This window comes from Ptychodera flava, chromosome 20 (assembly GCF_041260155.1).
Source record: "Ptychodera flava strain L36383 chromosome 20, AS_Pfla_20210202, whole genome shotgun sequence".
NCBI classification, from domain to species: Eukaryota; Metazoa; Hemichordata; class Enteropneusta; family Ptychoderidae; genus Ptychodera; species Ptychodera flava.
Window position 1 is genome coordinate 16,064,951 of NC_091947.1, and position 25,610 is coordinate 16,090,560.

The 25,610-nt window shown below is 37.5% G+C and overlaps 1 protein-coding gene across 6 annotated transcripts in view; it reads right to left on the reverse strand.

The window, feature by feature from the left end:
• LOC139120144 (regulator of G-protein signaling 12-like) overlaps positions 1-25,610 on the reverse strand; it is a 435,920-nt gene that overhangs the window by 384,886 nt on the left and 25,424 nt on the right. The window contains exons 1-15 of one of the 6 annotated variants that reach the window (XM_070684300.1): positions 22,628-22,651; positions 21,476-21,635; positions 19,048-19,134; positions 18,478-18,624; positions 16,535-16,549; positions 13,742-13,957; positions 13,236-13,335; positions 12,651-12,698; positions 12,131-12,285; positions 10,943-11,137; positions 9,975-10,048; positions 8,762-8,976; positions 8,109-8,236; positions 7,337-7,484; positions 816-4,662 (exon numbers count right to left, since the gene is read on the reverse strand). In XM_070684300.1, coding sequence (XP_070540401.1) covers positions 4,181-4,662; positions 7,337-7,484; positions 8,109-8,236; positions 8,762-8,976; positions 9,975-10,048; positions 10,943-11,137; positions 12,131-12,285; positions 12,651-12,698; positions 13,236-13,335; positions 13,742-13,957; positions 16,535-16,549; positions 18,478-18,624; positions 19,048-19,089 — 1,965 coding nt within the window. In that variant the 5' untranslated portion in view covers positions 19,090-19,134; positions 21,476-21,635; positions 22,628-22,651 and the 3' untranslated portion in view covers positions 816-4,180. Of the gene's footprint in view, positions 1-815; positions 4,663-7,336; positions 7,485-8,108; positions 8,237-8,761; positions 8,977-9,974; positions 10,049-10,942; positions 11,138-12,130; positions 12,289-12,650; positions 12,699-13,235; positions 13,336-13,741; positions 13,958-16,534; positions 16,550-18,477; positions 18,625-19,047; positions 19,135-21,475; positions 21,636-22,627; positions 22,652-25,610 lie in introns of those variants that run through there. The other 5 variants (XM_070684302.1, XM_070684299.1, XM_070684301.1 and 2 more) reach the window with 5 other exon arrangements.

Genomic DNA, 25,610 nt, shown 5'->3' on the forward strand with positions numbered 1-25,610 from the left:
TGATCTTGCTGACAGAAAATCCTCGTGGATTTTTAACTTCGTCCAATTTTACACATTTTTTAATTTCCATGAGAATGTGTGTCAAAAATCAGGGTGCATTGTGTAAAATTGAATCAAGCTTCTTTCATTTGGGCAGGTCTCCCGACTTGATTGAAACAGCGCCCTCAACCAAAATTGATAATTTACTTTCTTTTTATGGTTCCATGCCGCACACTTGTGTTCAGCAAATTGTTTCTCTTCTGGTCACATTTTGGACAATTATGACTTTTCTTATTTTCTTCTCACACAAATGAATATTTACAATCTGTTATCTGGCACTGGAGAACATTAGAAATTGTTGTGTTTGAAATGCCAAATTGAAAGAGATTCAACCACAGAGTGCATTTTGTACCCTCTCACAGTTCTATTCATTGAACATATCCATGTTTAATAGGGTGATTAATACCCTGAACATCCTTGTTTTTTTGAAAAGTATGATTATCTTAACTCAGATACAGGTTGAACTTGAATTACTACATACATCTTGTTGTACAGATTATGTTTTGATTAAATATCAGGTTAACGTTTGGAATTAAATTTGTGACATTATGTTAGAAACTGTTAAATGTAATTTTATATAATAGTTCAGTTACTATACATAAACTCAGAGTACAAATACTCATTCCACTCATTTTGCCCTGCACCCTCAGCAATACAACATCTCAGTTCACATATGTAGAATCAGTTAATGCTATCTGCAGGAACACGTACAAGTCCACTCTCACTCATTCAACATAATACACATTTTCCAAAGACACAACAACTTTTCTTATAAGTAACCTTTAGTAATTTTTTTATTTCTCGTGTGATATTTGGTGGTTATAGTTTAGTAAGAAAAAACATTCACACTATGTTGGGTATTGTATTCATAAACTTGACTGCAGCAAGTTCTTTCAACTGTTAACTTGACTCTCTAGTAATGAACACTTGGCGTTAATTCCACGCGCAGTTCAAGGCACCTACAGAACCAGTGTTTTTCAGGGTCTGAGCATGTATCTCTCTCAGTGAACACACCATGGCTGGTTTATATTCTGGTACCAGATGTACAAGAATGCTGCCTGAGTTTTTTCTATGGGAGTTTTAAGACAGATTTGAGTATGAGTAACATGTATACAAGTCTGATTGGAAATTTTTTTACAAAAAATTGAAGTAGTTGAACAGTATTGCAGTGAAAACAAACAATTCGGTGTTATTTTTTTCTGAAAACTTGGACAGCTGAAGTTCCCTGAAAAGCAGCAAGTGTATGCTATAATACTGTGTAACTGTAACGTCTTCTCTGACAAATTTTAATATTGTTCATGATGATTAATTTCAAAAGCATGATATGCAAATATGCTGTTGTACATTTCATTGAAACAGACTGGGTCAAAGGTCACAAGACTGAGGCATGACCGATATTGATCAGAAATAGTTTTGAGTGCACTAAAAATCTCTGGAAAGTTTCGACAAAAACACTTTTTTTGTCTAACAATTCAATTTGAAGGGAATGTAAGAAAACAAGGCATGACTGGATTCCAGCAAAACACTTCTGGTTTTTGTAAACAAAAGGAAAAATGTGGCACTAGGTTGTAAAAAGTAATGAATATTACTGCTATTATAATTGGATATTTTGACAGATGTTTGGGGTCGGAAATCAGTTGAAAGAACCTGCTGCAGAATATTTCAACGATATTGTCATATTAAATAACCCAAAGCAATATTATTCACACCGATATGGTCCATTACTGAAAAAGAAATTATTATATAATACTGAATGAAAAGTTGTATTGTATTGGTTTTACTTAAAGGCACATGATTTTCTACAATTTTGTCTTCTCTCCACTTAAAAAACAAACACAAGATAGAAATACAATCGTCTCTCTCTCATGTAAATGCCACCACCGTGGGGGAAAATATACAGTATTGTATATATACAAAAATTATATGTATGTACAGGTTGTGTGAAATTGACATTTTGAAATTGACGAGGACAGATTAAGTACAGAGACAGTCCACTGGTGAAATTGACATGGTGAAATCATACAAGCTATTACATGTACACTAACATAGATCTTCCAAAATTTATATAAACTTATTCTGACAAGACATTGTGCGATTTTTAAAAAATATGGCACAATAATACAATTATCTGGCAAATCCCGGACAATAAACGGTGACCATCTGAAAACTACGATTTCATGGTTTGCCAACTGATTATAAAAAATTTCCATTCGAAATGCGAAAATTGTCTTTATATTTTTATTCAAACCTAAAGAATATTTGTTGGAAAATACTGATTATTCATTTAAAAAATTATCCTCTTTCTCATTCTCAGGCTATATAATTTGTTGAACTCTGCTGCTCATTTTTTGTCTGTTACTATGCAGCAGTCAGTCGGCAGTCATCTTGGTTTCCATGGAAATGGCTAGTCACATCGAATGGGACACACATGATGTTTTTTTCATTTTCTCTCTACGAAAAGCATGATTATAAAATAGATGTCATGTCAACCGTACAATACTTGGCAGTGTTTACATACAAAAGGAAAATGAAAGTGAACCACTTTTTAGCATATTTTGTTTTTTTTTACTTATACATATTTCCTATAGTGTCTCTCGTCTCTACTTGCAACAAATATATACAGTTTGCATATCAACAGGGTTATAAAATACTAAATACCTTCTGATAGAAATTTCATTAAAAAACACACAACAGATTACATTTTATGTCATCAAAAATTATTAACTGAGGACATTTTTAACCATATTAACCATCTTATGTACAAAGTCACGAAGTGTCTTGAAAACAATAACCTCCCATTTTTGTACTTAATGTGTGTGTGAAATGGGAGCTAACAAGAGCCGATGGTTGAATTTTTGGTCAGCCCTAGATATGTAATACCTTAACTTAAGCTTGAAAGCCTCTAAGATACATTACTCAGCCAGGAACACAGAGGTACACACAGAACGTGGCAGTAGAGACAGCTATGGAGAGTACTGTTATAGCTTTCGAATCCTCTGACGTCCAATGCATGCAATAGAAATATAAATTTCACCCATTAAACAGGAGCACTGATAAGGCTGTACAGAATGGTAACTGCGAAATTCATTGAACATAAATGACCAATTTCTGGTGTTTTCAGTGAACAGATGGCATTGACCACCCCACCCATGACGTTTCCCTGTTGATGCTCAAATCGGGTCTGAAATTCCTCTATCAAAAGTTAAATACAAGCAGGTATCATAAGGTGTTTAGTCTTGCAAGAGTTGCGGTTTAGCTGTCATACTGTGAGCAGTTTTGTTCAACATGATTTTAAAGTCTAATCACTGGGTTGCAAACTAGACGAACGTAATCCGAAGTTTGTCAGCGTCTTTACCCAAGTGAATTATGTTATTGCTGTCCGAGGGTACGCTGATTCCAGATCTGGAACGACTTTGCCTATTCTTCAAGATGCTGTACTGATCACCCATGATGCTCCTTCCAAGAGATCGGTCGTCGTCCAGTCGGCTGGAGACAGGAGTGTGTTGACCGATAGTGTTGTCTCTTTCACTGCTCTGTGTGGGATGACGGTTTACTTCCTCCGGTGACGGACTGAAAAACAGGTCGTGCGTCGACGGTGACGGTAATGGTGACGTCGAAATGTCTGTCGAGGAATGGTTACTGCTCCCTCCTGGCTGATTGGATTGCAAGACCAGGTTATCCGGTCTTTTATCATGATGTGTCTCTGGCAGAATATTTGGTTTCTTTCCCTTCAGAGTTGGTTTTGGCGGAATGGGAGGGGGCTGTTTTGGTGGGCTGCCAGGTTGTGTAGTCCTTGCTATCAGGGCGGCACGTTCCTGAGAAGACAAAGGCGGTGGGGGACTGTAATTTGCTTCCCCCCAATCGTAGGTGGTGTCAACGTCTTTAGGGGAAGGGGGAGACGGCAATGGCATTTCTGAGGCTGTGATGGTTGTGTCAAGATCGTCGATATCAAGGTCATCCAACTTTTCAGAGGATGTTGATTCAACGATCGTGGTATTGTGTCCTTTTTCTGTGTTGTCAACATCAAATCTCACGACGGGACTTGATCGATTGACAGGTTCCCTGTTGAATACGGCTGGACTGAGGCGACTCAGGTCGTCTCTATTCCTTGACAGACTCTTGCTTTTTGTCAATGCTGGCTTCACGGCCGGGAGAGTCTATTCAGATATGACACATCCATTGGCGGATTCTGTTCCCTGTAGCTGTTACCAAGGATACCGGAATCATTAAATTCCGGGGTCAGTCTGCCTTCCTTTGATCCAAACATGTAATCAGCCTCAAGGTGAGTCGGAAGCACACCGTCTTGTAAACTCAGATCCATGGTTTGAAGCTGCCGGATCGGAGGAGTGGAATGCGGTCTGGGAGGCGGATGATGCAACGCTGCCCTCTGTGCATCTGAATCCCTCACATGGTTGTCATCAACATTCTCTGTATCTGAAGCCGACTTTGACGCCCACTGTGCCGACTTGTGTTTTTGTACCGGAGGGGATCTCTTCAGCTTGTTGGCGGTCATGTTCTTACTTCCTTGAACCTTCAGAAACTCCGGCAGCTCAAAGTTGGAGGATGTTCCGCGCTGGTCATCCATCCGATCGTGTTGAGCACGGGCTAGAAGATCAAAAAGATCTGTGAAAATGAACAGCAATTAATATGCAAGTAGTGGTGTGACCCTCCCCTCCCCTCTGAAAATAATGGTATGACCCTGCAGCAATTTTGACCAGTGTTACTGAAAGAACACAATGCATAACATACAGTATGCAATGTTATTGTCGAAAAATGAATTGCAGTCCAAATTAGAGTTCAGTTATATTCTGTATAGTGTTGACAAGTTTATCAATTGCACTTTAAACTGAATTTGAAGTAGTAACAAGATGTTGTTTTTTATTGGACGGAATAAAAATGCTGGAAAAATCTTTATAGCTGTCTTTCAATGATATGATTTCAAAATGATGTTTCATTGTATGGCTCATCTTTTATGTCAGCATTCTTTGTTTTTGTGGAGTATGGTATGATCCTTCTTGTTACAGTTTACTTAAGGGGCCAGGGGCGGATATTCAGACTCTCAAATTTTTATATTTCTGTTCTGTTCTACCAGTTGGCGAAGAACAATTTTTCAGTGTCTTGGTTTTTTTTGAAAATGTTTTTTTCACATATAGTTGACACAGGGATAGAGGCATTTGGAATTTCAAATATCGATACTGTATATGTCAAATAATTATTGCTTCTGGTACCAAAATTTATATATTGACCTGTTTTTATTCTTGATTTGGTGAGAGATTGGCTGAAAATTTCATCAAGGAAAGTTTGAGCAAATGTTTAAGTATTTCACTTTGGAGGTGCGTACTACCTTAGACACATGATCATATGAACACTGATGAGACAATGCATGTACTGAACTAGTCAAAATTGGTGCGCCCTCTATGGTGGGAATTCTATTTGACATTGTCAAGACAATGACAAAGTCAAACTTGCGTGGCTCTAGTCTTTCAGACCCCTGATTGCAAAAATCTGTGGCTTAAAAGTACCAGGATTGTGTTATATTTGGTGGTCTGTTACTCATCAGTAGTTTTCAGTCATGGTTTTCAGTCATTGTAAAACAAACGTACATATTATTGACCATTTTTAGTACAGAGTTGCATTCTGGGATTTGAAGACTATCAATTGAGCCTGATCTGCATTTGTAAATCTAGCACAGCAATGAACACTTCACAGAACACTTACATGTAGATGTTAGTGATATCTCATTTAAGGACACAATCCTATTTGAGCTTTGAAATTCTGTATCGGCACAATCACTGCTTGTAAAATTTCAGTATGAGAAATGAAATTGAACTAATAATGCCATACAAAGATATAAATAATTAAGTGTTAAACTGGCTTTCATGTTTAGTTGCTGCCGCCATTATTTTTCTCATCTTTATGCATTCTCCAGAGTAGTTTGCTGAAAGACAGCACTTTTGAAGTGAACAGTAAACAGGGAGAAAGGTTTTGGATTGACATTGTTGGCTAGAAAGTATCCACACATGACACACATTTCATGAGATTATCATCACAATAATTTCGAAGTAGTTTTCAATATTAGCATGATTTGGTTTTTCACAATCACATATCGCAAGTATTTGCACACTTGTTGGACTTAACAACAAAGATGACTGGGAGTGAAAGAAAGTCATCTTGTTAAACTATGATTGTGAAATTTTACAAGCAATGATAGGACCTTCCACTAATATGTTTCGTCTGTCTGTCTGTCTGTCTGTCTGTCTCTGTCTGTCTGTCTTCTCTCTCTCTCTCTCTCTCTCTCTCTCTCTCTCTCTCTCTCTCTCTCTCTCTCTCAAAATGGCACTATGCACTGTGGTTGAGTCAAACACTACACTATCTATTCTTGATACTAAAATTCTACATATTGACAGACATTTATTATCTATTTTTATTCTTGCTGTTTACTGGTCTGTGCTATTTGGCTTTTCTACGAGCACTCTAAGGCTCCACTACATACTTCGCATCCCCGTATTCCCCCTATAATGAACTATTCCACATAGCCTTGTATGGGTGGACTAGGCCATTAAACAGTGCATGGGGTGTGTTGTACTGTTACGACTATGATGGCTAACATGATCTAATTAAATTTATCAAGTCTACTATCTATCTAGTGTGCTTCTACATTTTTATTGCTTTAAAACATCCTTAGTCCATGAATTTCAATTCCTTGTTAAGATAATATTTACAACACTCATTAAACTGGTCATTATCTTGAAGACATATCTCAAGGAATTTAGACAGGAAATTTTGATAAATCTGAGAAATTAATGGGGAAATGGGTTTCTTTATCAATGTAAAGTTAATCAGAAGTGTTAATTCACTCAATCTGAAGAAACAGAATGGCTAGTTTTTAATAATTAAAAACAATGAATACAACAAACCTTGGTATTTAGGGGGGAAAAGGCAAAAAAAATTAGAAAAATGGGGGAAAGAAGTTTCACAAAACACAGAGAAGAGAAAACTCATGGAGGATGGTGATTTTTTTTTTTTAACATTTGAAGAGTACAGCTCTACAGGATCTAATGTTCACAGCAACTTATTCAAGCCAAACGGTGCATAGAGTGCACAACAAGGATGTCCATCAAGCCACTGTTTGTCTTGATAATATCCTCCTACCTTTGGCTCTGTGGAACTAAGCTTGGGTCTAGACCTGACTGTTCGCCTTCACTTAAACCTCTTAGACTATTTACACCTTTACCGGGCCCAGCCGACCTCTTGATTGTGTTAGTAGTTGATGTACTGGTGAGAGTTTGTGCCTTGCCTGATCTCACTGCGCCTTGTCTCTGCGAGCCGGGCACCTCTTCTTTGTACGCGCTGGTGCGGATGAATTTGGACAGCGTGGAGTTACTGTGGACAAACGCCGAGTCGTTCGCAGTGATTTTACCAACCTCGTGTAGTCCATCTGCGCTCTGTAATTCCAACAGAAAAACAGTGTGAACTTTCAAACAAAAGTAGTCAAACAGATAAATTGATTGATACACTGCTGTAGAAATGTATCAACACATTTCTGTCAAGTCATTCATAATCAGTATATAAATAAAGGTACCCAGAAGATAATGGTGGCAAATGCTACATGGTCAAATAAAAGAGAAAAAATAACACATGTGCTTATAGCATGACAAGTGTTGATATCTCGTTTGTGTGTTTTGAGGGTGTCCCATTAATCAATTAACACATGTTGCATAAATATGTCAACTAAGTCAAAAGAGGTTTGGAAAATTGACTGCTGTTCTGGTTTTTATCTATAAGCTGACCTGATATAGGGATGGATGAACTGGGAAGGGAGAGTTAGCTGATTAATTGTTTAATTGTTTATTTAATTAATTAATTAATTAATTAACTAATTAACTAATCAATTAATCATATCAGTATCTGAAATTAAGTTTACAAGAAATCGTTACAGTGCCATTTAATAGCACACTTTCTAGTTATACATTCAAAGCTAAAGTTGTATCTGGTTATGCTTTTGGCAAGTCATGTTTCTTTCTATGAAAGTCAAAGACACTGTCACAGCTATATACACGTATGCTTACCTTTGCTGGTCTCATATCAACTATATGCACGGTGGACTGACTTGATTGGTCCAGTGTACTGTCCACTGATTCAGCTTTCCGCAGCCTACCATTTGGAGGAAGGGGTGGTCGTCCCATGCTCAGACGTCCTGCAAAGGAAAGAAGAAAATCATATTATCTATGTGGTTTCAGATTTTAGAAAAGCATACTGTATTTTCAAAGCTCTAAAAAGTGCATACTATATTCTTGTGATTAAGGCAGTACTGATACTGAAAGATATGAACTTCAATAAGAATAGAAATCCAGGATCACCATGCAAATTTTGGCACGAGCATACAAAGTACATAAAATTTTCATGTATTTGAAATTCAAAATGGCTGCCATCTCTTTGTTAACTTAATGGGGAAAAATCAAATGTTTGATTTTGACAAATGCACGAAGGTAAATCTACCTATGGAAGCTTCACAACAAGTCCAAAACACTCACACACACACACACAAACTTTTGTTGAAATTTTGAAGGTCCAAATATGTATCTCAGTGTGCATTCTACCTCAACCAACTGAAAGTGCATTTAAATAAATAGTCAACAAACATCAAAATGTAGAATTTCAACTAAAGATCTACATCTTTCACAGCATGGCACACTCAATAATAAAGAGAAATTAGTCGTACCTGCATACTTCTCATAAGGTTCAATGATGACCCTCTGACCTTCTAAAGTGGCCACTTCAATGTCAAGTTCAAGCTGCACTGGGGAGGCATTGAGATGTACCACCATACCTTCCAATGTCAGATGGTACTTGGACATGATTGGGTTCAACACATCAATGATAGCTTTGTTGGGTTTGGACTTGACGCCGATCACTCTCTTGTTTGGTAACTCAACTCTGAAAGAATTCATTTCAGAGTAAACCGTGGTGAAATATTTTGGAATTTCACAGCTCTCATACCATGTTATCATCCTCTATTTTGCCATGTTGCTTTTTTATCATAATTTCCCATAGCAGATTACATGATTCTTAACAAATCTTTTCACATGGTAATACCAAACCACATGGATGAACTTTCATAACAACAGAGCATGCAAATTCTGCATTGTTATGTAAATTGGCCATCCTTACGACTCTGTGGAGGACATTGGTACTTAATTTGATGTCAGCCTGAAGCTGACTGATCATAGGACCAAAGTAAAGGTTTATTAACGGAATTTTACCTAAGTAAAGAAACAATTCTAAACTATAGATAGACACCTGTACCTGTGAGTTGAGAAAGTTCTCTTGGATTCAAAAACAACTGACATTTTACATGAACTGTGTTTTGCTGATGCAAAGAAATTTCCAAAAATTCCATTATTGATTATTTTAGCTGATGCCTAAGATAATGATGAACTACATACTATGGTGAAAGGCTGATATACAGGACAAGGATAAAATTATCATAAAGTAAAACAGCACACCTGACCAACACTGGGCCTATCTTCCTTATGGTATTAATAAGTGCATGTCTGAGCGTACCCTTTCTGATGACTGAACACGGACATACCCCCTAGGATAGTGTTGAATTTTAGCCTAGCTCAAAGTGGGTCCTGTGTTCTGCAGTCTTATTATACAGATTTACTGAATATTGATACGTACTGGTACAGTCACAAATAGCCTATATAATTTGCATTCCTTGATCTGAAAACATTTGTGCACAGATCTCAAAATATTTGCACAAATGATAGGAGAGATGCTCTGTTGATGTTTAAACAACGACAAAAGCAGGAAGCCCTGTCTCACGGTGATTTTCTCGGCACTCAATGGAAACCAATCCCACTATGCAAACACTGCCCGACATAAAAACTACGGTAGAGAATGGCTACACGCAACAACACAGGCTTACTTACTTGAACATGACTCGGTTTTCAACCTGGATTTCCTTGGATGCCAGCGTGGAAAGATCCTGATCGAGGGCATACATCTGATAAAACAAACATGTATTGTAGTCAGAGATAATGACACCTGAGAATCTTGAGAATGTTGTCAAGCACTGCTGAAGGACACTTCAAGTGCTTATTGGAAAGGTAAGATGTTATCACCATGTAATCTTGGAATAATTTGTGTCATTGTTCAGAGAGACAGCAGATATCTTCTTACTCTCAGCAAACTGGTACAACTTCCCTCAACCACAAGTGAAATTTCTTTCCCAGCAAAAGTCGAAACCCCATGATTTGTACATGTGTGCAGGTACCAGCAAGTATCAAACATGAATTCTGTCTCACAGCATGATACATTGCACTGATCCACATGAGCACAGAAACTACGCACACAGCGTTTATAATATGATCATTAATCTGGGCAGGCTACAAGTCATAAGTGACTGATACGAGTTATGAATTTAAATCATAAACATCTATTACTGATAGAACTCTATCAAACACTCATTGTGCAAAATCTGTTGATAGTAAAAGCATCTACCGTCAGTTTTCGAAGGAAACATCACAACAAAAACAACCGGCGGTCAGCAAAAATTTGCCCTCTGAGAAGACTATTGGTTTAGTCAAAAAGTCAGAACTTTGCATAAACTTAATGTGCTCATACACACTACTTGTAACCACCTATGTTTATTTTTGCCACCTGTAACCAAAATTCTCTACATCCCTTCATCTTTACATCTGTGATTGTAGATTGTGTTTAGCAAATATCCTGTCTTTTACAGTTTTGCATAAGCTGTTGCACTATTTCATCACAGGACATACAACACGCTCTCTTTTATAATTTTGAATCAGGTTGCAAAGTCAGACAATACACCTGTTTGGGTCTCACAAATCCACAGGTTTGTTTGTTGTATAATTCATTGATAAAGTCTCTCTACCTGATTGGTTTTGACGTCATAGACTTCCAATGATGCAATGGCTATTCTCCTCCTCTCACACAGCAGTTTCAAGGCTGCCCTCACGATTTGACCTTTCCTTGCATAGATTACGGTCGTTGAGTTATCCGGCAGAATCACACGGCAAAACTTGTCCTGTTCTTTCACTTCACTACTTTCCTCCACTCTTTCCAGGGACTGTGAAGAAAGAAAATCATTGTGTATACTATCTCCAGTCCATACATTAAAAGATTCTTGGAGTACTGCATTTTTTTCCATCACTTGTGGTTTCTCTTGCTGTTTCATTGTCCTTAATTCCTTAAAACAATATCAATTGTGCCCAAAAGAAATGTTTTTAGATATGCTGCAACGCTTAGTACCAAGGCAATTGTCTGCACTGAAAAAACATCCATTATTTCACTTCCTATCCTTGACGTCAACCTCTTCACACCTTCAAAACAATGTCTTGAGACCACACAGTAGTTGTAAATATGTTGAGGCCATATCACTTGTTTTCAATACAAAGTGTGGCCCTCTTTGGACAGAAATAGAGATGAACAAGTTAATGTAGAATGCGCCGTGGCCGACAGATATTCAGACTCTTAAATCTTTACTGTATATTTTTGGTCTACTGCTTGTGGGGGCTCATTTCGAAGATCACTGAGTAATGGACAGTTTTTACCAACTCCTTTTTGTGAAAATCAGAAAGTTGAATTCTTCTCCATGGAGTTAACACAGGCTGGCAACCAGTTTTGAATTTACAGAGTTTGTGAAATATTGGGTAATTTGTTCTCTTGTACAAAATTTTACATGGTGACCTCGGATTGTTAATCTTGATTTCATATGGGAAAGATTTACAGTTTACAAGATTTACAAACAGTTTGTCTGTCAATTTTGCAGGGCGTACTTCCTTTAGCTGCTGTAACATATAGTAGCAAAGACTTGGTTGATAGTGAGAGAAGTGGATACAGACATTTTGCATTAATCACCAGTAACCTCGGGAGACAGAGTATGTATATAGCTGGAGTCCCACTAAGAAAACTCCTTGGGTTCTGTACCAAAAGGTTTGTGTCCATTAATTGCCATTCCTGCCATGAGTTGAATGATTGACTAAATTATTACGATTTACAAGACTTTATAGACAAGAGAATAGATTTTGATGATCCCCAATGCTCTGCAAATCTAGCTTACCTCACTGCCTTCACTGGCATCTTTGGCAAAGCGATTCAAATCAGTGCTGGCCATGGAGCTGCGTCTACTGCCAGTGCTGGCTGTACTGCCCTCTCTGGTGCTGCCTTTCTTCTCTCTATCTTCGATGGAAGACGTAGATGCAGCTGGCGTCACATCTTCTGTTGGAGTGGGCGAATAAAATGGTGAAATCATTTTACTCGGTCATAATATTTTCTGCTTGTAGCAAATATGTGGTAGGCTAAACAACACCATTCAAAATGTTGCTATACATTTTGAGATAATCACAAACTCGTGCATGAAAGTTGCACAACTCTGAACAGACTGTCTCTCTGTAAAATTTTCATCTAGATTGCTTTACTTTTTTATGGCATTGCACATCTATTTTTAAATTCTTTGCATAATTTTTGTCTCCTTTGGAAACAACATAGTAAACCAAATAATTTGAGAATTGCTTTGTAAAAGTTTTCATAGATGCATAATTCAAATGTTACAATTTTTCACTTAATAAGGCAATTCCTACCTTTCTTGTCTTTTTTGTCCGCTTTGCCTGATTTCTTAGTACTCTTACCTGAAACGAAGAAATCATGAACATTTTTACATATAAAGTGTTTGACTTTAAATGGAAAAGAAAAAAATTTTCAGGAGAGAGAAATTGAAAAGGGCCGCAATAGTCCAGTATCAACAGAATATTTTTGTATCCTTTAACCAGTGAATTTGCTGTTAAACGCCTCGTATAAAGTGGAATATCAATGCTCTTATATGATACAGAATATATGTCTGTGTGGAAAGGTATACAATGAAAAGCGCTAGATGTGTCTTAATTTGGGTGTAGGGACCACAAATGCAGATAGCTTTTGGGGTTGTATCATGTCAACATATCATGTAAGACTGAAGAATATTGGTCCCACATTAAACAGCTTAACAAATCATTATGATCCTAGGGGATCAATTTGCTTGATAAAGCAGAGAAAGGCCCCCTAAGAAAACCCTCTTTTTTGACAGGGAAGATTGGGCACCATACATTGTGACAAGAAAGTCTACTGGTAATCATGATGAAAGCATTAACCTCGTTATAAAAATATCTTAAGTTCCATTACAGACTTACTTCTGTTCCATGGTAAGAGTGACTTCCTGCGTTTTTCTCCTGTGTTTTCATCTGTTGTTTCACTTTCTCCAGACAATGACCTGTCTTTTCCTTTCTTTGGCTTCAGTGGAAAAAAGAAGAAAAAGCATCAAGCACCCAGGCAATAGGATTCCTATCATCTCAAAAACACTGAAACATTCACAACAAACTTTATTAACCTTGCTCTGTAAATTATTCCTGAATTAAAAAAGTTCACTTGTGGTCACTATGCTAATTTACATGTGCATAAACAGTGTGCATAGGACTTTGCCCTGTGAAAATGTCTGATCATAGCATCATATTTTTTCCAATCTCCCAGATCTAGCTTGACACTACTCCACTGATTTTGATTGGCTGATGTATGACAGCCATAATCCAATCTGAACCTACCTTCCACAAGGTCAGACCAAACAAAGACATGTATTGGCAAAAAAACATACAAAACTGCAAAGAAAGAGATCTCAAGACAGGCTTGAAACAAAACTGACCTTTTCTTTCTCCTTTTTCTTCTTGTCTTCCTTTTTGCTCGCCTTCTTGCTGAGTTTGACTTCTCTGGTTGAGCTGCAGGTGTCCGTGCTGTCGTTTGGTTCGGCTTGCACCTGTACAGGCATGGGCTTGCCCTCAAACTCGGCCATGACACACTCCTGGTACAAGGGGGCCTTCAGAAAACGAGTGTAACTGTCAAACTTCATCAACTGAAAGATCTGAAAACAAAAGCCAAAATTGAGCCAGGTGTCATTGCCATGACATGACGGTTTTTCTTCCAAAAATCACTCTGTTCTGTGAATTCTGCAGAGCATGCACTGTTTTCCTTCTGTTCAATGCAAAGGGACCACATTACAGCTCGGTGAGAGGTGTTACTCACACCCAACAGACATGAATGCTTCACCTAACAGGAATTTTTTTTCTCCAACAAAAACAACAATAAAACATTAAATAGGGAATTATGACCACAAATTTCAGGGGTGCTTATGAAGCAAATTATTAACAATGCCATCAAAAGTAGCGGAGCAAACCATCTAATCTGTGTTAGTCTTTGCCTGTAATCTGTGGTTCTGACATACCATGTGAATGATGGCAAAACAAAGGCACTACCAGCGAAACTTTTCTTTCCTGACATTCCTGCTTAAATTGTTTCCTTTCTTGAGGACTAAAGAAGCATCATGGAAAAAAAAATCCCGGGATTAGGATAATGCTGATCATTCCAGCAGTGATCTCTATTGTCCTTGAAATGGTATTACACCTGATACTCTCCATTGAAAACACCCACAGCTTCTACATAGACTGAATGCCTCCACTTGAAAACTCCTTCAAGGGAAAGTTTCTCCGCCCAGCTAATTAGAAAGATGATTTGCTCATCCATATCAGTATTTGTATTTTGACTAAATAATTCTATTTTGCGGTGTAGTATTTTCATGTCAGAGTGGAGGAATGTTTTTTTGACTGACAACTATGGATTGTGTAGATAAAGCTACAAAAAATGATTTTGATACCCACTTGACCCAAAAAATTTTGACGCTGTGGTCCACTCAGTGTCAAATAGTAACAGACTTATTCTGTAATTTACCAACAATATACAGACACCAAGGAATTTCTGTTGGTATGAATGAACAAGTCATACTAAAGTTTCTTGACTCTCAGTCTACTGGCTCAAAGACAATGTTATATCCAGTACACACAATCATTTGGTATTATGAGAATTCAGGCATAACAATGAGGATGCGACATATTGAAAGAGCACAGCATATACCCTTTGTACATGTAATACTTTCTTTCAAAGCAATATTTCTGAATTTCACAGAGAGAACCATGCATCCATATTGCAAACACTGAAAGTAATATTTGTGACAGCATGCAGACCTGTTGGTGAGAACAGCCATGCCATGTGTGTACTGAGATGAAATATAGTGATACAGAAAACAAAACCGTTGTGTGTACCATCTCCAAATACACAGAACTATACAATGATTGCTGAGTGAAGATGGCATTCCAATGTGTGTACATACAGCATGAACACAAGAGGACAGGAGAGTCAGCTGAGAAAAAACTTGTCATCTGACATTTGTGTTTTGTAAATGAGACAATGGAGATATCAGTTGGAAAATAACTGTGCATATGAAAATAAAGTAGAATGAAATTTGAAAATCACATGATTGATCAAAACCTGCCATTCATGAAGACCCTGCACTACACACTTCCTCTATAAGAGCTATTCAGGACAGTGAAAACGATAGACAAGATTAAATATTAAAATTTCAGAAGTTACTATTAAGATACTATTTACTTTTATCTATTAATATAACAGATTGATGATATTATTGATAACATTTTTGTCCTTTTTTTTAAGGTGATATCAGATAAAAGAATAAAGTTGAGGGAGATATTATGTAACTTACTAATGCTGCTTGGTTAGGTATTACCATGTTCCATGAAGTACTTATCATTGGTGATTTTATGTCATTGTAGAGGGAGGGGATTATAATAGGAATCTATCATTATGGGCTATTTGAAAATCAAGTTTATCGTTAATGAATGGAGGGAAACGTGATTAGTTAAATGCTGACCTTGGGTCATGGGTCAAAGAACAATGAAATTCACAGTATGTGTGGTTGTGTGCCTATTGTTTCTGTTTACATGGTACCATAAATCTATCAGACTGTCATTGAGGATTTGCAGCGATCTTTCTTCAACTTTTACGTTGAGATCAATATTTTGCCACAGCACAAATCCTTGTGCCAATATACTACCACATTGTTCAGGGCTCCTCTGAATTTACAGTCATTTCTTTCAAATATAAATGTGTTACTTTTGACCTAAAATCATCTCCAATATTTCATGAGTTTTTGCTCATCTTGAAACAGATGCGGAATTTTTTGCCCAAACATTTGTTATCAAAAGCAAAAAACACATGATGGACTTTCCCTGAAAGCAACAAAATAAAAACACATAATCTTGTGAATCTTGTGATGTGAATCTCATTCAGTAAAATATTACTGAGCTGGAAGATAAGTTGTTATTTTTTAATATGTTAGACAAAGGCAGCATAATGAACTACATCCCGTCACATACACCACTATAACATGTGTACATGCTGAATGTGAAATCATGTGCTGCGCATAACATTACCCTTTAAGTGTTACTGTCATGCATTGTTTTATACTGTTTACTGGTTATCGGTGCAGTGTTATGGACAACCATTACTCCCACTGTAAAATAACCACTTAGAGATTTTCCTTTGAATGTTAAAAAAAAAGTAAGAATGCCAATTTAATGACACTTACTTCACTCATGAAACCCTTGTTTCCATAGCAATTGGTTCAAACGGGGAGAAATGATAAACATAGCATGAAGGACAGAACATTGGAAAGAGAGAGAAGAGAGTTGTGTGCATTACATACATTGTATTAGTAATGACTGACATACAAAGACAAACACAATGATGTTAATAGCCGACTATTGCAACAGTACTTATGCATATATACAAAGTCTTTAAAAGCAAGTTCTTTTCAGTTTATTGAATAGTTGCTTATTTTCTATGTAAGGCTTATGAAAGAAAAAGAATATGTATTTGAAAGCTTAAATTTAGAAACTTTGGAAAGAGAGAATGAGGCAATTTAGAATAAAGTTGTAATTTTACTATTAAAAAATATAATATTAGGCATGCATATAAACTTACAGCTTTATTAACTGCGTAACTTTTTGATTTATTTTCATAGTTTTTTGTTGCCATGTCTGTTGGTAGTTTCCTGTTCTACTCCAAAAATGATGTTGAAATGTATTGTGTTCAACGTGCCAACACAACCTGTGTGAGTATTTTGTCAAAGGTTTTTGTTGACAGTGGAATTGTTTGTCGGGATATGAATTTATTGGTAAACAACCAAACAGCAGATTGTACACAAAGTGTTGTGCTGGTAAATCTAACACAATGCATTTCAACACACTTGGGAGGAGAAGGAGATGGTACTTGTGTTTTAGCAATGACAATATGATCAATCTATTGTCACCCTTGGCCTCGATACACATAGACTTGGGCACTCATTGAATCAAATTCAACACCTCATTGAATTTTTGGACACACCGCAAGCACTCTAGGGATTTCATTTAATCTTTTGTACATCATGTATACCTACTAGCACCGTAATGATTTCATTTCATCATTTCTACATCACATATACCCCACTAGCACTGTTTCAGTGCATCAATGTTTGAACTGACGCTGACAAAGCATAACTCTGCACTACATCAAGGTGCATTGCCCTCACAGGCAAACACAATGACATAAAAATCTCCCCTCACAAAGCCTGACACCCGAGAGATGTCACCTCTTGACTTGCACAAATAAGTGATATGCCCAGTTCAATGAGGGGGCACTAATTTTTTCTTATTTGCAAAATGTCATTACGACGTTTGATCTTTGTTAGCCATGTGTAGGGGTGGACAGGTCGACAGTAAGACACAGGGGTGGGGCACACATTTCTAATACCCTTTTCAGTGAAGACTGGAAACAAGATATCCACACATTCAAAACATACATGTATACATAACCATCCATACTTAAGACTTCTGTCACAGAAAGTGGAGCAGACAGGCAAAGGCAGACACATGGAAATCACAGACACATCCACACATGCTCTCATATGACAACCTCACTCAGATACAGGGGGCGGTATGATAAACGGCAGAGCGGTGAGGCCAGCCTATGAAAAGACCCATACCCTGTATTAGACCTTACACCTTGTTATTTTTGAACCCCATTTTACACCTCTATAACTTTGACCCTGGTAAAAAGTCATAGTGTCGAAATTTGCAAGGAATTAAGGGACAAAAACTAGCACTTGTATGGCTGGGGCACATTCCAAATCTGTTGTACTGTTGTACTGGCCAAGCCAAGTGATTTGCTGAAAACATTTATGGGGAAAACCACAATTTGGGTGAAAGAACATTTATTTGATTTCAACTGAGTTTGGATGGAGAAGTACACCATTTTCAACCCTAATTACACTGAAATTATACCTAAATTTTAGACCACGTCGCTGAAAAAAACACGCCCAAAAGGTGGCACCTTTTGTTACATTATTAGCAAGTAATGTACGCAACTCTCAACACTAAGACATGAACCAGCACTTTGATTACCCAATGACCTAGCCATATGTATGAACACTGAATTGATATACTATAGCTACAGATTTCATGAAAACAATTCTGATCAAGTATATAACTATACCTGTTTCTGTTGAAAATCAAACATGTCTGGTGTTGGGTTCTCCAGCCTAATTTCAACTTCTTGTTTAGCATGGCTGTCAAGGTTCACCGGCATGCTGGCTTTCTTGCCAAGGTGTTTGTTGTACATGTCCCGGGCTGTCTTCTGCCTCTGCTCAGAATAAAATTTACAAATTGTTAACTTAAGGTAGAATATTAAGCCAGACAGATATTCAGACTCTGAAACTTTTACAACATCCTTTTGATCTACCACTTATAGTAGGAGTTCATTTTTGAAGCTCATGGAACAAAATACAGTTTTCACCGTCTTAGTTGTATGAAAATCGAAAATTAGGCTTTTCCCCAAAGAGTTAACACAGAGATGGCAGCCATTTTGAATTTCAAATATCTGTAAATAAATATTGGTATTTTGTTTTTCTAATACCAAAATTGGCATGGTGAGTGGTGACTCCTGGTTTTTATTCTTTATTTTAAAACTTGATGGTTGAAAGTTTTCTTGAGGAAAGTTTGAACAAAAGCTTAAGGGCACAGATGACCTTAGGCAGTCCTTGAACATCAGAGGTGAAGGACTTACCTCTATGGGATCGGATATCTTCTTGAACTTCTCACATGCCATCCAGAACGCTATGTTCTCTTCACTGAACTCCTTCTTCAGGAATTCCTGTCAGATGGGCAAGTCAGACAGAAATTAATAAATCATGCCATACACCTGAACTGAACTCAACGGCTCCATTTGTGATAAATATGTACGAAAAATCTCAAATGACATCATGTAAGAGAACATCCTCACTTGGGAAAGTCATAATGAAGTGTTTTCATGCAGATGAAGTTTACACTGAAAGAACGACGTAGGGTATATGACGCACAGATAGACTAATTGAGGTATCATTTCATAACTGAAAAGAGCTATATGCGATATGTGACATGCAATTTTTTTTTCTTTAACGAAGACGACGAATACAAGAAACTTGTAACTGCATCACACATACACATTTATCAAGTGACTGATTAAGTACAGCTGTACCATGCAGGAAATTTGTTTTTTCACAATATAAGTATAACAAGTGTCACCTGAAAAGTGTTTTCCATCATGTATAACGTGGTATGTTTTTCTTAAACTCCATCAAATCACTGAGAACAAACTTTTCCTGCCTACTTCAAAGAGTGTGATTTGGCAGGGAGGTCTACACAGTGACAGTACAAACAGAATGACTTTCTGACGTCTAGTTGTGTTATATCACGTTTTCTGAGAAGCTTGCTAATCGCCTGAGTGGATTCACATTGAAGTAGATGCATACGTCTCGCACATGAACTAGCAAAGTTAATTTGACATGATTGACTTAGGCAGGATGATGAATGAATGATGTAAGTCAAAATGAGGGAGACTGGCAAGCTACTTGGACGGCACTTCAAACATCCCTATTGAATGCCAGATCAGTTGTGCAGATCGTTGTGCAGATGTCGGGATTCAATTCAGATTCCATCATGGATCGCTCATTATCGAGACTTTCCAAATGATGGCTTCTGTTGAAATGACATACCAACTGTTCACCCCAAGGGGAGGGGAGTAGGAGAGAACAAACAAAAGCGATGTGCGGAATTCTCCATTCACTGAATAATGGGACATTTTGGAGGGTTTTGAGACGCCTCACACATTTTTATTGTTATCAGTGCATTTGGCAAGTGTGTTAATTTATACTCCTAACACCAATCTGCTAATCCTAATACAGTTACAAAGGATGTCTGCAGAAAGTTTTCACACCAAAAAAAAATTCCATCTCTCTTTGCATGCCACAGGCTTTATTGCAAGGGGACTTGGGATCGTGGAATGCATTACAATGGTATACTATCATCATAAGTTAATGAGTACCCTCTGTCATTGTATGACCTGTACAGTTGCAGTGGTGGTTTTTAACACTTTATTGTCCAGCTTTGACAATTTATAGATTTTTAAATGATGTAGATCTGTACATGCTGACTAGAAAACACCTCTGTCTTTCATGAAACCATTTCGCATGCAATGGTAACTAACATTATTTGCAGTGATCACTCTGCAGAATTCCTTAATATTTATTGGAATTATCTGTTTTAGAGTAATCAGGCAGGGTTTTTGATGACAAAATTCACACAAAAATCACATGTTGGGACAAACTTCTTAGTACCGTTAAAGTCATTTTATAAGACGCGTCTTTTTATTATGATGTTGCCATTTTGACCCGAATTATTTCTCAAGAGATTGGGTGCGACTTATAATATGTACTTTTTGCATTTTTAAAGGAGGCGTGCCACTAATAACATGGAAATTCTCAGATTATTTTCTTTCAAGGAGTGGTGATGGGGGGAGGGGGGCGCTACTGATAGAAGTTTGCCTTTATTGAATAAATAACTTTAAAAGATAATTAAAAGAAGAGTTTGCTTATGGTTGTTCTGTTTTGGAGGATGTAGTTGCCCATGGTTAAGAAATATGTGAAGTGAAACAATTTTATTGACCCCACGGAACAACAAAGTTTCAACTTTTGATGAACAGAGCTGACCTCAATGGTGGCTGGTAGTGTAAAAGCTGTGCTGGAATAGGGGTGCGACTTATAATGCATACGTTTTCCATTTTGAAAATTTATTGGATTTCATCCTGCTCAAGTCAATCAAAGGAGGGTGCGACTTATAATGCAGATGCGTCTTATAAAATGACTTTAACGGTACAACCAATGCTTTTGTTAAATCTTCACAATTTTTCACCAAATGCACAAAAATACCATCACCCCGAAGAAAGAAACGATGTCTGTGAAGGCAAAATGAAGCATGTTGGATGCTGACAGCGATTGAATTGATAAATAGTAACCTAGGGAGTCATTAGGATTGCTGTTGGGGATAGTGTTCACGATTAGAGACCCTAGCAAAACCCTCGTAGTGCAAATCCAAAAGCTTGTGAGCACCAATATTGACGTGCGCCTCTTTGAAGGAAACAGCACAGACTGACACGCAGACAGAAAATCAAAACTTACAGTGAAGTAGAGAAGTCCCCAATGGGTCACTGAGTAACCTCTCAAAGCTTACAGCCCAGCTGGCAAACTCTACCAGTTTCCTCTTTCTGTACATCCTTCACACTGTCTACACTGCGTAAACTGCTACTCCGACTCACAGGGATCATCTGAAGGTGCAGATCTGAAAGGCAACCACAAAATCAAAAAGTCAAACACACAAAACTTCACCTGTATTCTGTAATGTCACTCAGTTGGAATAGTACATAATATCTGTGATATATTATCTAGGACTTTTTGTGCATGGAAAATACAGGTATGCTTAATGGAGGCTTTTCGAACTGTAATGATTATTGAAACAGTGCAATAAATTTAAACATGCATGGAAAATGTTTGAGGATGATATCGACAACACACTTTAAGAAGACTTAATGATATCAAATAACCTGATGGCAATGATTATCATAACACTTACTCTCACAGTATGCCAGTATTGGAGTATATTTTTCCTGTAGTCCCATTTTTTTACACTTTCCGTGATACAAAACTCTTTGGCTGGTAAATCTTAAATAACTCCTCATTCCTGTTACCCACACTAGACTTTTTGAATAAAATGTATCAAAAGGATTTTCAACTCTGTCTACAATCAACTACGATAGAAAAAGGAGGGTAGTGGGATATGCTAGTGATCAAAACCGAAGAACAAAAGGCATTTAAAGGAAGAAAGCGTTTCACGTTTGATTTCTCCCGAGTGACAAACGTAAAATGATAATCTGTCAACTCAGTTATCATGACAAAAGTCAGTAAACAATCACAGAGAAAATTGTCATAAGAGGCAGATCATGAGAAAGTTTGGGAGTGTTAGAGACTTCTTGCGATCAATGCTTGCTTTTTAGACTGTCAAAAGCTAATTAATGATAAGTATATGTAAATTTAGCAAGGAAAAAGGTAATGACAGCATAATAGATTTTGCTCGAGACATGTTCCATTTCAGAAGAGCTTTGGTGATTCTGTATTGTGTTCACTGGCTTGGTGATACAGAAACCTTTTCTGAACGGACAAAGGGTATTTTGCCTCATCCTGGAATCTGTCCGGACATGTTTTCCTTTAAGAAGCAGCTTGATAATGATGTTGTTGATCTGACAGGACTGGCTAAAAATGATCAATTTCACTTACCGCCATCTGATGTTGCTAGAGACTGCAAAAAAATAGAAAGACGGAAAAATTACTCAAATGACAAATACTGTATTTAACGGTGTAAAAAACAATTACTGTACATATTTTATTGTGTGTTTGCATTGTTTGGTACCTTTATTATCCCTTCCTCCCCTAAAGTTGCAAGTAGAATGGTCCAACTGCACCATAGAAAGTACAGGGTTAAACTAAACCATGGCAGTGAAAAGGTTAAAATGGCCATTCTTGTGAAATACTATAGACAAGTCTCCATGATCCATAGGTAACTCTTTCAGTCACAACATAGAAGATAATGCCCACGCACATGCATTGTGATTCAAAAAGCAGACTGTCAGTCCAAAATTGAACTGCCGAAACAATTGAATTGCTTCTAAAATACAGCAGAAAAACGTACATTATGTGCCCTTTATACAATGTACAGAATTGAGCTATGCCAAGGTGTGTGTTGCGGGCCCTTCTCTGCAGAAAGTCCACCAGACAATGAGATTAAACGACTTAAAACACTCAACGGTGTGTCTAGTGTTTTCGCAGCCATTAATTGGACTTGCAAAGATGTTGGGTTCTACAGACCATTGTTGACAAAACACTAATTGGGTTGTCCCAGGATATGGGACAAATCCTGTGATTTAATTCACACAGTAAAACCAACATGCAGTTATCACTGAATCTAATTAAGCTCACTTGATGACACCAAAATCAGAGATAACTGGAGACCAAGAAACTTGTCTGACATTGCCAGGCTTTAATATAAGATTAAAAGTTGTTGAGCACTGAAACGTTCACTCCAACGTCAGAATTGATAAATACTGTGTTGCAAGTCTAACCATAACACTTATGTTAGACGTGTACAATTCTGAATATTTTTCGATATCAAGCCACATATACACAGCTACAACTGAGCGTAAAATTCTTCTGGTAAATCCACTGAACCATACTTTAACAAACATTGAAAACCAAGCCCCAGGCAAGTAGATTACACTTAAAGTGCTCCAAAAACTTTCTATCGGATGGGTTGAACGAAATCTGTCCTGGGATTAAAGACCTTGTAAGGTGAACATGTCTGCTTAGTGTATGTTATGCTGCCAATTGGAACTGTAGCAAGGTTGACTTTATTTTGCTGATTTTTATATCAGAAAACTCAGTACATCAGGCGGTGGGAGTCTGTACACTTACTCTAACAGCATAGGGATTACTAAATGTTACACCATGTCATCCTGTAAAAATGCTACTTTTCTCGTTTGTTTGTATAGAGTATACAACAAGGAATGTTCAGTCTCTGGGTCACAGTGATTTTAACTGGGTCAGTGACATGCATGTTAGCTGAGTGGATATACCACAGGATGAACAATACCGTCGTTTAGAAAATGTCACTCAAAATGAGTTTTACCAAGTCTACTGTTTGAGGGAATCTAAAAGCCCACTTTAGGAACACCAAGCCTGTCCCTCTCCCCAGTACAAAAGTAACCATGGCAAGTGTTGAGAGAGTCGCACCAACTTGATCTGTGAATTATTATCATCTGTTGTTTTGCGACTAATCCCATCTGGATCCCGGCCTTGACAACAACAATGACACTCGCTGCAAAGGAGAGCCACTTGATCCAATCAAAATCCAATTTCAGCATGTGAGATGTCACCCACCCTTTCATGGATGGATCAACTCTTCAGAGAGTGTTTGCACATTTCTGCTTGGCAAACACTTCTTCCGGAAGGCAGGGGTCAGAATTCAGCCAACGCTTGTATCAAGCCATCACCTTTTATCTGCAGTGTATTCCTGTGTGCACTGAAAAAAGGGTCATAAAACATCACACAAAACCAAAAGACAGATAAAATAAAATTTGCAAATAGGCCTTCACCAGTTCTACTATGGTACTACTGATACGTGCGTGCATCATCACACTGCTATCTTTTTCCTAAAACAATTTTTGATACAGACACAGGGATGTACAAATCTAGTGGCCTGAGATAGAACCCACTAAATATTCTGCTTTGACCATCAACTTCTGCCATTACACTGGTCAAGCAGAGTGTATGCATACCTGTCTAGTACAGAGAGCATGTAGAATTGGCAAACCAGAATACATGGAAGCTGGAGTCATATTGATCTACTCATCGGGCAACCACCAAAGTGGACATAGATTTCCTAACTTCTATATACGGCATACCAAAACGGTACGTTTTATCAATAGTAACCACAGCATCAATGCTGACAAAGCTGAGTCTATTTTTACCAAATGTTTACAACTGAAGAACACGGATGACAATTCAGCTTCCTGAACAGCCGTGGAAGCTGTCAATGGTATTGTATGCATAAACAGACTTTGGTGTCTCAATGGAATATTCAAGTAGCCTACCAGTACGGTACTTTGTAGAACTCTATCTCTAAAATGGCCTGTAATTGCTTTGCAGAAAGTACTAATTGCTCAACAAGACCTAGTTGACCTCTTTAAGACGTGAATTCAAACCCTTCAAACAAGTATGGACAAGAAATAAACATTCCTCTTCAGTGAGAGAAGACACAATTTGTAAACGTTAAGATTATCAAGAAACTGGATTATTGCAATAAGAAAGCTAACTCCTGAAGCTAAGAAAGTAACATTTTCTTTTCTTGCATTGACTTGATAGCAGGTACTGTCAACATGAAAACGTGCCCACCAGATTTTAAAAGACAACAATATTTGGACAAAACAACCTTTGGACAAAACCCGTAGTTAGATAGAACAATACACTAAACTGGAATTTCAGTCAATGCAGTAACAGCTGAGTCACACACCAAGTAGATCTGATACACTTTGCTAATGTATGTCGGCTTTGTTCTGTAAACAAAAGGTGGAGAGTCAAGAGTGAGCTGAGTGTACGACTTTGAAATAAGTTCAAGGCCACTGAAAGGCAACTTCCAAGCTTCTACAGGGGGCTGATTTGTAGACTGCTGAGTGATGGGACTAATTACTTAAATTGGTTCTTGAAC